This window comes from Pelophylax lessonae (genome assembly GCF_965119305.1).
Source record: "Pelophylax lessonae genome assembly, chromosome: 2".
Classification (NCBI taxonomy): domain Eukaryota; kingdom Metazoa; phylum Chordata; class Amphibia; order Anura; family Ranidae; genus Pelophylax; species Pelophylax lessonae.
The window spans coordinates 114,761,670-114,775,774 of NC_138769.1; the positions used below are offsets into that span (position 1 = coordinate 114,761,670).

The 14,105-nt window shown below is 39.1% G+C and overlaps 1 protein-coding gene across 1 annotated transcript in view; it reads right to left on the reverse strand.

Moving 5' to 3' along the window:
* The window catches only part of TRPV3 (transient receptor potential cation channel subfamily V member 3), a 216,199-nt gene that overhangs the window by 190,776 nt on the left and 11,318 nt on the right, over nucleotides 1–14,105 (reverse strand). Inside the window, exons 2-3 of the mRNA XM_082247973.1 lie at nucleotides 6,465–6,569; nucleotides 1,408–1,491 (exon numbers count right to left, since the gene is read on the reverse strand). Coding sequence (XP_082104099.1) covers nucleotides 1,408–1,491; nucleotides 6,465–6,569 — 189 coding nt within the window. The remainder of the gene's footprint in view (nucleotides 1–1,407; nucleotides 1,492–6,464; nucleotides 6,570–14,105) is intronic.

Below are 14,105 nucleotides of genomic sequence, written 5' to 3' on the forward strand. Positions count from 1 at the left end.
CGGACCCTTTTTCTAAGTCGGAGCGACTTGTGTCGCTCCTATTATAACGGGTCCACGGCTTCCCTATGCCAGGCGACCTACGGCGACCTGTCAGGCGACCAGGTCGCCTGACAGGTCGCCCCAGTGTGAACGGGGGCTTAGTTTAGGCTGTATTTGAGATGATGTGGTTGACTTGCTTTTGTTTTCATTTTATTTGACTTGTACAAGAGGAGTTGCAGTAAACATGCAATTTTACCAAAATGTGAAGTCAAGCAAGCATATCAAAAGACACAATGGAATTCTGATCCATAACTTCCAATTCAACATTCAGAGCATTCTAAATGGAGGGCCAATTCTACGCGTTTTGGTGCACATTAGCAAATGATCCTCCTCTTCCCAGGTCCCTCTTCTGTGATCCTGGCCCCTCCCTCCTGTTGGCTTTCTGTGGGGGTACCCGAGCCGAGTCACAGCTCCCTGTGTCCATTCAGACAGGGAGCCCTGCTCCCTTCCTCTCCTGATTGGCTAGCTGACTTTGATTGACAGCAGCAGCAGCCAATGGAGGGAGAATCTCGCATTGCTGAGACACTAGTGGACATCGCTGGACAGAGAGGGACCCCAGGTAAGTATTAGGGGGACTGAGGGAGGAGATGCACACAGAAGGTTTTTATCTTAATGAATGCATTTATCATAGAATGCATTAAAATAAAAAACCTTCTGACTTTACAACTCCTTTAAGTCAAGATGAAGCCCGTATGTTTAAATACTAATTTACTAATAAAACATGATATATATATATATATATATATATATGCTTATTACTTCCTTCTGTATCATAGCTCATTGAGAAAAAAAGATCTAAAAAGTTCAGTGCTATGAATCATTGCTGAAATTACTGTATAGCTGGTGGAGGTACTATGCAAAAACACATATTACATAAGCTTATATCCAACTATTGACTATTTTGTTTTATAAATGAATGTTGGTTACTGTTGTAAAACTATGTTAGTGGGGTTATTTTACTAAATTCCAGTAGGCTATTCATTTTCTCGCAGCTTGGTGTATGTGGTGAAAATTCATTTTGTGAAAAATATCCAATCATGTGCAAGGAAAAAAAAAAAACAAAGCAAATAATTTTGATTGTACATGATCGATTGATGAAAGTCAACATAAATTCACCACCTTCACTGAACTAAGGGAAAATTCCCTAACAAAGTAACATTTCCCTTGCAATGTAGACAGTCTTTTTGCCTTTAGTCATTCAACGGCATTATGTCTACAGACAACAATATGACCTGTATGTAAAATTTTAGATTACAAGTGTATTTAAATGATTACATTAAATATAACAACCCAAATTACAATCTTAAGCATTACAGGAAAATGGATTGTTTTGTTCTAAGTTTTACTGCAATAAAGACATGTACTTACCAAGGTCTTATATTGGAGTCCATAGGCTTGGAAAACACAGGGAATGAAATTTTGCTGGGTGCCACTGGGTAATCAGTGGTGTCACTGTTAAGAGAAATTTCTGTAAGCAGGAGATCAAGAGGAGGGAGTGACATGATACAAATGTAACTGACTAAATGAAAAAAAAAAAAAAAATAAGATTATGATTGTAAAATTCCCTTTCTTCCTATCCTAGGTGCTGGATCTCTGCTGTAGGACTGAGTGTCTCCTGAGATCAACAGGTACAATTAGTGCCAATAAGGGCAGAGCCAGTCCGATACTTCCAAAACCAGTTGTGTGGCTGGTGGAATGAGATACAGGATTTGTGTCTAAATACGGCATATGAAATGGGTTTGCCAGCCTAATCAAATGTTGTCAAACTGCATTGAAAGAAATATTACTCAGCCTGATGTGTCCTCCCAATAATTATATGTGCAAATGTAAATCAGTTTCCTGATTTCTCTTTATCATCATTTTGTTTTAAGTGTCCTACAGTACATAAAGTCTGATTGAAAGAATATCTCTTTTGCAGATTTTCCTCACTGAACGTTTGCTAGAACAATTGTCACTATGAAAGTTAGTCAGCAGAAATTTCTTCTAATGGAGCCCCAGTTAGCCGTAAAAACCCTGCAGGAGTTCTGATCTTTCTGCGCACTATGAAAAACTAATAAAATGTTTTGGCTAGGCTTACACTTTAAAAAACCATCAAACCTATTCCCCAATATGTGCTAGACATCCTCTGGACCCTTAGTGCCACTGCGATGCCTACTTCTTCTACCGAAGTGTCAACAGCAATTACAACGTACTAGCTTAATCCTTTGCACCCCCCCTTCCAAGGTGGCAGCTCAGGTTTCTGTACTGTAGGGAGGCAGAGGGCATGTTACATGCCACAATGTACAGAAGTACTGGGATTTTGAAGGAAGGTAAGAGAAGAGTTCAGGTAAGTTTAGGCACCACCTGGGGGGTGTGTTTTAGGTTTACTTTTAATACATGACACTCACACGGCTGATTTTCCACTAATGGTTACTCAACAGTGACAAAAGGATTTTTATTAGGGTCATTCCACCAAAACATGCTATTTCAGAAATACAGTATATTAACAAAAGAATTGGGATGCCTGACTTTACACGCACATGAACTTTAATGGCATCCCAGTCTTAGTCTGTAGGGTTCAATATTGAGTTGACCCACCCTTTGCAGCTATAACAGCTTTGCCTTTTCTGGGAAGGCTGTCCACAAGGTTTAGGAGTGTGTCTATGGAAATGTTTGACCATTCTTCCAGAAGCGCATTTGTGAGGTCAGGCACTAATGTCGAAGAGAAGGTCTGGCTCACAGTCTCTGCTCTAGTTCATCCCAAAGGTGTTCTATCGGCTTGAGGTCAGGCCAGTCCAGTTCCTCCACCCCAAAAGCTCATCCATGTCTTTATGGGCCTTGCTTTGTGCACTTGTTCAAATCATTTGGTTGAGGAGGGATTATGATGTGGGGTTGTTTTTCAAGGGTTGGGCTTGGCCCCTTAGCTCCAGTTAAGGGAAATCTTAAAGCGTCAGAAAACCAAGATATTTTGAACAATTTCATGCTTCCAAGTTAGTGGAGACAGTTAGGGGTTGGCCCTTTCCTGTTCCAACATGACTGCGCACCATTGCACAAAGCAAGGTCCATAAAGACATGGCTGAGCGAGTTTGGGGAGGAGGAACTTGACTGACCTGCACAGAGTCCTGACCTCAACTTGACAGAACACCTTTTGGATGAATTAGAGTGGAGAATGCAAGCTAGACCTTCTTGCCCACATCAGTGCCTGACTTCACAAATGTGCTTCTGGAAGAATGGTCAAACATTCCTATAGACACACTCCTAAACCTTGCAGACAGTCTTTCCAGAAAAGTTGAAGCTGCAAAGAGTGGGCCAATTCAATATTGAACCCTGCGGACTAAGACTGGGATGCGTGTAAAGGAAGGGGTCTCAATACTTTTGGTAATATAGTGTAGGTATAATCTGGTGGATTATGTCAATTTTGGCCTGTTAGCTGTCCCAAACAAAAACTTTTTGTTTTGCTACTCTCTACCTTGGATTTCTGGGTGTTTATACCCACATTTGCTTGTTCCTACCTCTTCTTTTTACATATTCCAAAATATACTGTAAATTACAGTGCATATCGAGCCAAAGATGTTTATTCTAGTTTTAGATGGGTTTTGGAAGGATTAGAAGAACACATATCAGGTTATCACTGCTATCTGGGATTGTGTTAGAGAGATTTTCTCTTACCTCTTGTGCTGACAAACTTTTACCAGAGTGGAAGTAAGAAGAAATCTCCGACAGGAACACAGACAGAAAAACAAATCTTTTTTTTTTTTCTTTTTTCTTTTAGTGATAGAAGGCTAGAGCCCTGTTTTTTTTTTTTTTTATTATTATTATTATTTCTGTGTGTCCTTGTTGCAGATTTGCACTGACTTCCTGTTTGGTAAAACATTGTCTTATGGACAGTAAGTGAAGGTAAATCTCTCTAACTGAGCTCCTGAGCTCCTAATAGCAGTAAAAACCTAAAAGGAGTTCTAACTCCCCACTTTATTCAAAGCTGGAAAAAAAGTTTTGGCTTCACAAACACTTTAAAATTAAAAAAAAAAAAGCATGTATAGTCTGCAAAGTGGCCATAGTAGGCATGTAGGCCTGGATATCTCAGCAAATCAATTTGCTTTGACTGGCACCCTGTGTATTCATCTACCCTCTACTCAAGCGGACAAAAATGTTTTTTTATCCCCCTGGATAATACAGAATAATCTGTCAAATATCCCAGTGCTATACCCTCATGGAATAAATACGCAAATTATTAACATCAATCGCAAATGCATAAATCACATCAGTGCAATGAAAAGCCACACTCAAAACATTGTGTATAATCCTCATAAATTACATCAAATTTATAATAAATTCCAAAAATTCTGTGCAGATATACTGTATAAAAGTCCACATATTACTGGAAAAGACACATATCCTCCTCCAATATGTTTCACCTTGTGATGTGCTCAAAAACTCAAAAGGCTCATTAGATAACTATGACCACTTATTTCTAAGTTGGTCATAAATCGCATGTTAAACAGACAAAGCACATCCAGTCCTTCAATCTTTTCCAATTTCTCATCTCATTAACAGTCAATGGTATAATTCTCTTTTCCACTCATCGTCATATCCCATGCAGTTAAAAACAATCTCCGAAGTATAAATATTGTTTTTAATAAAGCACTTTTAATAAATTTAAAATGCCTACTCACAAAAAATCATAGTAAAATGCTTATGTCTTCAATAATCACTCCCACATCCACTACTTCCGGGATCTCCTAGCATCTAATGTCACATATGTCTCAATGCGTTTCGTCACAAGGACTTCCTCAGGAAGCTTTACTTAAAGCACTTTTTCAAAAACAATATTTGCACTATGGAGATTGTTTGTGTTTTACTGCATGGGATAAGATGATGAGCAATAGCAGTATTGATAAGCTGTGGGAGTTTGGGTAACTGTGCTTTCAATAGGGCTGCTACCCGCAGCTACTTACCAGCAACCTCCCTGGGTCTCTGTCATGTAATTGGTAACAGCCCCATTCTCAAGTGTGAATTGAGGCCTTACTGCAGATACAAGTATGTAAATGTTTTTCTTGTTTGTGGCGATTGTAGCTGTATTCGTGTACTTGCGACAGAAACAATTGAGTACTGTCCATGATATTTTTTTATTTGAACTAACATATAATTTTTCAGGGCAAGCTTTCAGGGTATGTCCCCCTTCTTCAAGGTCCCAGCAATACTTTAAATGGTATTCTATAATGTGTCCTTTTTAAAATTAAACTAAGGTAATGATTCTGGAACAAAGCACTGTAATGTTATTTACAGATGAATTAAGGTTTTTTTTTCAATATTGTGCTTTTTATTTTAAACTAAATAAACTAATGAACAAAAAATTAATAAAAATAACTATAATTATTAATATTATTATTAATATTATAATTAATTATTGGTTAGAAAAAGAACAGGAAAATAATATAGTAGCTTATGGGAAAAAAGGGAAGAATAAGTTATTTAGGGCTGATTAGGGTAAACTAGGGATTAATATAATAAAGGGGTAAAATAGGAACACATTTTATTATAAATAAAAACTTTTTTTTTTTTTTTACTTCTCAGGTTACTTTGTCTGACATTATATAAAAATCAAGGCTCACCTCTCTCCAGATCAACAGAACTGAGTAAATAAAAAAAGTAACAATATTACTTTGTATCCCTAAATCCCATAGGGACTGGTGGGTTGGCAGCAGTGGGGGAGAAGGACATCACAAGTTTTTTTTTGGTCATGTGTAGCATGCCCAAAGTCCACAACTGGTTAAAGAGCTCTTTACTAAGGGTGGCATTTTCCTTTCCTATTTACACATTAGGTCTTTTTTTCACCCAATTTATAATAATTAGCCAATAAAGGGTATCAGTTTAACTCCAAATTGTTTCTCATTGCTCAGTGATTAGCCCGGTACAACACTCTGCTACTACCATATATTTTTATTGGAATATTTTTAAACTGTTCAGAAGCACAATTGTGTTAAGAACTTCCAATGTCCACCCTTTACTTTAGCACCAGAAAATTCAGTAGCTTGCACCAAAACTGCCAATTTTTCTACTGCTGATTAATTAGATGGGCTTTATTTTAAACCTGTGAATATTGATCAGTAGATCCAGAGATATAGGTAGCTGAAATATTAATTTACGCAGAAATATTTATTTCTCTGTAAATGCTGACCTTATTCCCACCCGTTCCAACCTCATAAGTCCTTCCATTGGTCGGTGAAGGCACCCATCATATTGGACAACCAATGAACAGACTTGGGAATGGGTGAGGCAGGAAGGATAGGGCCAAGCTTGACTTTTATAGAAAAGTCCTGTATACAGCAAGAATAAACTATGTATCCCACAAATGATGTATCCCACAGTAAAGAGAGTGACCGAAAAATTTAAAGGAAGCCATGTCAAGAAAGTAAAAATTGTATTTGTTGTAACTAATATCTCACCTCTTCTTAAGCCCATTGTCCAAAGTCTTGTGTGTCCTGGGTGGCGTTCCAGGAGGAATCCGATCCTTGGCCAAAAGCGACACTCCCTCGTTTTTATTCATTGTTCTGCAATGAAGACATAATGTATACATCCATAAATCTGCACACCAAATAAAACTATAATGCCAGTTTGAGAATATGCAAAAGATACTTTAGTGACAAAATAACTGCCAAAATCGTTCTTGCATCCCAACATTAAAAAAATACATTACAAAAAATAAAACACTAATGATATGCAAATCTCTATGGAACCTATTAAGTTTTGTACATGTATATGTGTATTATTTTATAACAATGCCTTGTATAAAGGTGTGACTAGAAGTATTCTTAACATACACAACACATGATCATACACAGTACAGTGCATCCAATGAGAGAAGAAATCCATATATACAAAATCTAATGTGTGACTATTACAGTCAGGAAATGTTTTTGTACATCTGAAAAAAAAACTATAATAAATTTCAGGTGACTTATGCAAACCTATACTGTGATGCATCTCTGCTATGTAACCAGCCTTAAAAGAAATTAGAAGGGAATGCCAAGTATCATCTAAGAATGTTATTGTGACACAATAGACACTGAAGAGGACAGGTTATGATGTACGACAGTTACTGCAATCCGGGATGGGAGCAGGCTGTAGTTTGTTGCTGTTGATGTGACAGTTCTCACAATAGGATAATAGGAAAAAACACACAATGAATTAGTCACTTGACAGAGAAGGGTGATGTAACAGCTGCACTGAAAAAAAAAAAAAATCCAGCTCTTTAGCTACACTCACAAAGTAAAAATACATGGAGGGCATATCTCCAATATATGTTCTTTTCAGATTGGCAGATTTTTTATCAATCTGCAGTTTTCAATCGATTCTTTAACCACTTCAGCCCCGGAAGAATTTGCCCCCTCAATGACCAGGCCATTTTTTGCGATTAGGCAATGCGTTATTTTAACTGAAAATTGCGCAGTCGTGCGATGCTGTACCCTAATAAAATCGATGTCCTTTTTTTTTTCAAACAAATAAAGCTTTCCTTTGGTGATATTTGATCCCCTGTGTGATTTTTATTTATTGCGCTATAAACAAAAAAATTTTGAAAAAAGCTATATTTTTCATTTTCTGCTATATATCATTCCGAAAAAAAAAATGTAAAAATCTAATTTTTTCATCCTTTTAAGCCAATTTGTGTTCTGCTACATATTTTTGGTAAAAAAAAATCCCAATAAGCGTATTTTTATTGGTTTGCACAAAAGTTATCACATCTACCATCTAGGGGAAAGATTTATGTCAGTTTTATTTATTTATTCTTAATTTTTACTAGTAATGGCGGCGGTCAGCGATTTTTAGTGGTACTGCAACATTGCAGTGGACAGATGGGACCCCTAACTGACATTTTTGACACTTTTGAGGGGACCAGTGACATTACTACAGTAATCAGTGCTAAAAATATGCACTGTTACTGTAATAATGACACTGGCATGGAAGGGGTTAACACCAGGGGCGATCAAAGGGTTAAGTGTCATCCTAGGGGGTGTTTTCCAACTGTATGGGGGAGGGACTTGTGGAATCAACACAAAGACCTGTGATCCTAAATAGGAGGATCACAGGCGCTCTGTGTTCATTCCAGAGAGAATTTACAACAGCAGACTGTTGTTCTCTCTCCACAGGGAGCGATCGCAGTGCCCGGTGGCAATTCCCACTGCCTAATAGGGGCGGGCGCACACGCCCCCCAGGAGTGCTCCGGTGAACCGCCGTACAGGTACGGCCATTCGCGCAGCCAAGCCAGTGCCGCAGTATATCTGCGGTGGGCAGTCGGCAAGTGGTTAAAGGAATCACTCACCTGATTTTTTTATATCACTAAGATTCTTGTATCTCTGTATCTGAACTCCCAGGTTTACAAAGCCACAAAGGTTAATACAGTGTGGATCCTATTTTTCTGTTGTTGTTGTTGTTTGTTTGTTTTTTTTATTTTACTTTACATTACCTATAAATGCAGTAGTATGGAGCAAGAAGGGTAAAATCTTGTTAGAGGTGGGGAAAGAGCTGATAAAGACAAAGGGGATGTAATTTTGTACACAATAGGGGGAAGGTTAAAGTTATCTATAAATCTATAACTTACATACACTATATTATCATAAGTATTGGGACGCCTGCCTTTACACGCAGCACATGAACTTTATCGGCATCCCAGTCTTCGTGTGTAGGGTACATAATTGAATTGGCCCACCCTTTGCCGCTATACCAGCTTCAACTCTTCTGGGAAGGCTGTCCACAAGGTTTAGGAGGGTGTCTATGGGAATGTTTGACCATTCTTCCAGAAGCGCATTTGTGAGGTCAGGTACTGATGTGGACGAGAAGGTCTAGCTTGCAGTCTGTGCACTAATTCATCCCAAAGGAGTTCTATTGGGTTGAGGTCAGGACCCTGTGCAGGCCACTCAAGTTCCTCCACCCCAAACTCGCTCATCCATGTCTTTTTGGACCTTGCTTTGTGCACAGGTGTGCAGTCATGTTGGAACAGGAAGGGGTCACCCCCAAACTGTTCCCACAAAGTTGGGAGCATGAAATTGTCCAAAATGCCTTAGTATGCTGACGCCTTAAGAGTTCCCCTCACTGGAAATAAGGGGCCAAGCTCAACCCTTGAAAAACAACCCCACACCATAATCCCCCCCCCCTCCACCAAATCATGAGCAGCCTAGTCTTTCCTTGGCCCGTTGCCACACATATACAAGGGGACGAGTGTATGTGCAGCTGTGGGCTGGGACTGCCTAAGTCGCTCATGATTGGCAGTGTGCAGTGACGGCTTCCTGGCGGGATTGCTTAGGTGGGTTAGGACTAGGATCTGAACACGCGGGAGCTCCTCCTTACTAGAAATGATCACTATACACTATTATCGAACATTTAACGTCATCACTAGTTACAAAATTCCCTTCTAACCCTTTTATTTTCTCCAGTTCCTCAAATACAGTTTATGTGTTTTAAATAAAGACCGTGCTGAAAAAAGCTCAATATGTGCAAAAAGTGTAAAAAATTATTATGAAACCTTCAAATTGAAATTAAATGACAATGCGGCCCAGAATTAATGAAATAAAATAAAATGATTACTTTAAAATATGTGCAAAAAAATACCCCAATATATATATATGTGTATAAAAAAAACTGCAAAAAACAAATGCTGAATGGACCTTCAATCATAAATAAAGTGGAAAATACAAAGTTTAAATAATGTCCAAAGTTCAATAAGTGCAATCACCACAAGGTGGAAATGTGCAAGTGAATCAAAAAATAAAATAATAAATAAAAAAAGTCATTTTCTCACCTCCCAAACAAAACAGATACTGTAAAGTGACTCATTACATGTGTAGATAATGTTCTCTGTAATATCTTCTCTCTGCAAATCTTTCAGCTGAACAGTGCCCAACTCCTCTCTCCAATTAGCATTGATAGAAATGTACAAAAAAACCCAGATACAGCACTGAGAAGTGACCCAATACATATACAGATAAAGATCGCTGGAACCTCCTCTTCCTGGAATCCCCCAGCAAACAAGTGCATACCTCCTCTCTCCAATTAGCATCAGTAGAAATGGAGACGCTAATTGGAGAGAGGAGGTGTGCATTTTTCAGCTGGGGGATTCCAGGGAGAGGAAATTCCAGCAAACTTTTTCTGCGCACACTTCGCAATATTTGTTTTTTGGGAGGTAAGAAAATTACATTTTTTTTTTCTATTTACTTGCACATTTGCACATTGTGGTGATTGCACATTTTGAACTTTGGACATTATTTGAGCTTTTTATTTTACATTTTATTTATGATTGAAGGTCCATTCAGCATTTTTTATTGCAGTAGATATATAAATATATCTTGGGGTATTGTTTTGCACATATTTTAAAGTAATCACTCATTTTATTTTATTTTAATTTTTTTTATTGATTCTGGGATGCATTGTCACTTTATTTAAAAGTTTCATAATAATTTTCTACACTTTTTGCACATATTGAGCTTTTTTTTTTTTTTTTTTTTTAGCACAGTCTGAATTAAATTAAATATATATCTTGGGGTATTTTTTTTGCACATATTTTAACTACCTCCCACCTGGGCCATTGTAGATATACGGCCGGGCGGGAGTCTCGTCCTTCTGAATGGACATTCCGGAACGTCCTTCAGAAGGAGAGAGATCGCGCCGCCGCGGGCACGCGCAGCGGCGCGATCTCGATGTGCCTGTGTCCCTCGGACACAGAGCAACATCATTCGGCAGGAGGGCCCTGTGATTGGCCCTCCTGATCACATGACGGCTGTGTCCAATCACAGCTGTCATGTAATGTAAATAGAGCCGTTGTAACGGCTTCGATCTCTTCTCCTCCTGACAGATCCTGTCAGTGAGGAGAAGAGAAGAGGATCGGTGCTGCTGCTGGGGTGATCAGTGAGTATTTCTAATTACTCACTGATCACAGGGGGGGTCTGTGCTGGTAATCAGATGATTGATTACCAGTGCAGCCTTGGGGGGGAGGGGTGCCACTAAGCCACCAGGGATGCCCACCCATGACCACCAGGGATGCCCACCATGGCCACCAGGGATGGCAAGCAGGGCTCAGAGAGCCCCCCAGTGCCCTCCCTATCAGTGTTGCCCACCAATGCCATCTATCAGTGCTGCCCACCAGTGCCGTTATTGCCATCTATCAGTGCCACCCACCAGTGCCCATTACTGCCCACCAGTGCCGCCTATCAGTGCCCATCAGTGCCCCCCATCAGTGCCGATCAGTGCCGATCATTGCCGCCCAACAGTGCCACCTATCAGTGCCCATCAGTGCCGCCAATCAGTGCCCATCAGTGCTGCCTATCAGTGCCCATCAGCGCTGCCTATCAGTGCCCTCCAATGCTGCATATCAGTGCTATCTATCAGTGCCACATATCAGTGCCCATCAGTGCTGCATATCAGTGCTACCTATCAGTGCCCATCAGTGCTGCATATCAGTGCCACCCCATCAGTGCCACCCCATCAGTTCCACCCCATCAGTGTCTCCTCATCAGTGCCTGTCAGTGCGGCATCATCAGTGCTCATCAGTGCAGGAAAAAACTTATCTATTCACAAAATTTTATAACCTAAACAAAAAAACTTTTTTTTTTTTTTTCAAACTTTTCAGTCTTTTTTTATTTGTGCACCAAAAAAGAGAAAACCTGACGGTGATCAAATACCACCAAAAGAAAGCTCTATTTGTGGGGAAAAAATGACACAAATTTGGTTTTGGTACAGTGTTGCATGACCGCACAATTGTCATTCAAATTGCAACAGCACTAAAAGCTGAAAATTGGTCTGGGAAGGAAGGGGGTTTAAGTGCCCAGTATTGAGGTAGTTAAAGTAATCACTCATTTTATCTTATTTTAATTTGTTTTATTGATTCTGGGTTGCATTGTCACTTTATTTAAAATTTGAAGGTTTTATAATAATTTTCTACACTTTTTGCACATATTGAGCTTTTTTTTTTTTTAGTCTGAATTAAATTAACATTTATTTTCACATATATTGTGATATAGTACCTGTAGCTGATCCAAATTAGATCCCATATATGTGACACACATTTATTATACATTCATGCAGTTTATGTCTTGTATCTCCAATATAGGTTGATGGTTTTACCACGTACCATGATTTTTTCATTACTAGTGATGTAAAAGTGCAAAATCTTATTATCGAATAAAGGGGTTTGGCAACTCTGAACCCTTTTCTAGAGCAAGACAAGAATAGGAATGCAAGAAAGAAAAAAATGATATTAAAATGTATAGAATTTGTTCTTAATAATAATTACTTTGGGCATGATGGCAAGTTTATTTGTACAGAAGGGGTGATCAGCTATGGACTGTAAATTTGCTTCCAGATACACAGATGTATTTAAGGGTTAGTTCACCTGTAGAGAAAAAAATGAAAGGTGAACTAACAATGGACATCCTCCCCACCCCCTGGTCTCTGATGTACGTACAGCTGCTCCAGTGGTCCGGGGATTTTAAATCCCCGCTCTTCTCTCCCTTTTACATCAGCGCTTTCAGTTCATTTCAGTGGGGACCTGGGAAAAGGGGGGGGTCTGGGTTGGTTGTCTGATGTTAGCTTACCTTTACATTTTTTCTGTAAAGGTGAGCTAGCACTAGGGGAGATGGGAAGTAGAATTGAAACAAATATTGCTTGGAAGAAACCAGATTTTTGGCCTTGATACATTGATGACCGCTTAGCAGTCTGGGGAGAGGCATTTTTTTTTTTTTTTGATGGACCCAATAATGTTGATTGGAACTTAGAATTTCCAATATCTGATAATACCTAATATCTAAAAATAAAGAAGAGGCTAAATTTAGGATATTGAGGTAGGAGAAAAAAGGAATCTACATAGACTTGCTATAAATCCAATGACTGCAATCGATTTCTAAGGGCGGACAGTTGTCATTATAGAAGGTGGATTAAGAACATACTGAAAAGTCAACTCTTTCGAAGACATATTTGCACAAATTTGGTCATATTCAGACAATAGAGGAAGGAGAAGGCGGACATGTTTTATTAAAATAGGTTAGAAAGATGTGATGAAGAAAGTCTTTAGAAATTTTGAAAAAAAAGATAGGAGGGAATTGTTAAAGCTGAACTCCAGGATAAAAAAAAATATTGCACAAATACAGTAAGTATTAAATCTTTATGGCCTATGGGAATTTATTCCAGATCTGTGCAGTAATCTAGTATAAAATGTTACCTTTCTGCAGGAGCTTCCTTTATTAAAGACCAGTCACTGCTGTTCTCTTTCCTTGTGCAGGGTGACTGGTCTTGTCTCCGCCCCCCTCCTGTAGTTTTCTGCAGGCAGCCTTTAGTGAGTTGGGCCTTCTGGATCCCTCCCACAGCTCGGCTCTTGACACAGGCTATGTTCAGCCCAGTGAAGATGTCACTGCTAAGTTTGCATTGAGGTACCTGGGTTTGCCTATGCAATTGGTGCACACAAGGTTGATTTTTATCCTTTATGGCAATTAAGGATAAGTTCACATTTTGGAACATGTTACATGTTTCACCCGTGTTTAGGGTGGAACATGTAACATGTTCCAGCTCCTGCTGCCAGTCCCTTCTCCCCAGTGTGACACCAGGGAGGGGGGATCTTCTTCCTGCACCTGCTATCACAATTCAAAAACAACATATGAATGTAAATGAATGAACTACAACTACCATCAGCCACCATGGCTGACAGCTTGTAGTTCTGAATGAACTGCGAGGGTACTGATTAGCGCTCTCATAGTTCATTTACCAGCCTTCCAGCTTGCAAACAGTCAGCCCATATGGAGATATGGTCAGAAAGCTGCAGGGCTTGTCTGCAGAAGCCTGACCATTGCACCCTTATCCACTGATCACAGGTGCAATGCTTTCCATGCTTCTGCAAGAAAAAAATAATAAATTCACATTTTTCTTCTGCAAAAATATGTGCGTTTATTATTTGTCTGAAAGGTGAACCTATCCTTTAAGGAATATGTGCCCAGAGTTCAGTTTTAAGGAAAGGGGTATCTCTAAAGAAAAAGAAAATAGAGCATTTATTTCTTTTATAATGGATTATGGGAGAGGAAATTAAGGAGTTTAATAAAATGTCAAGA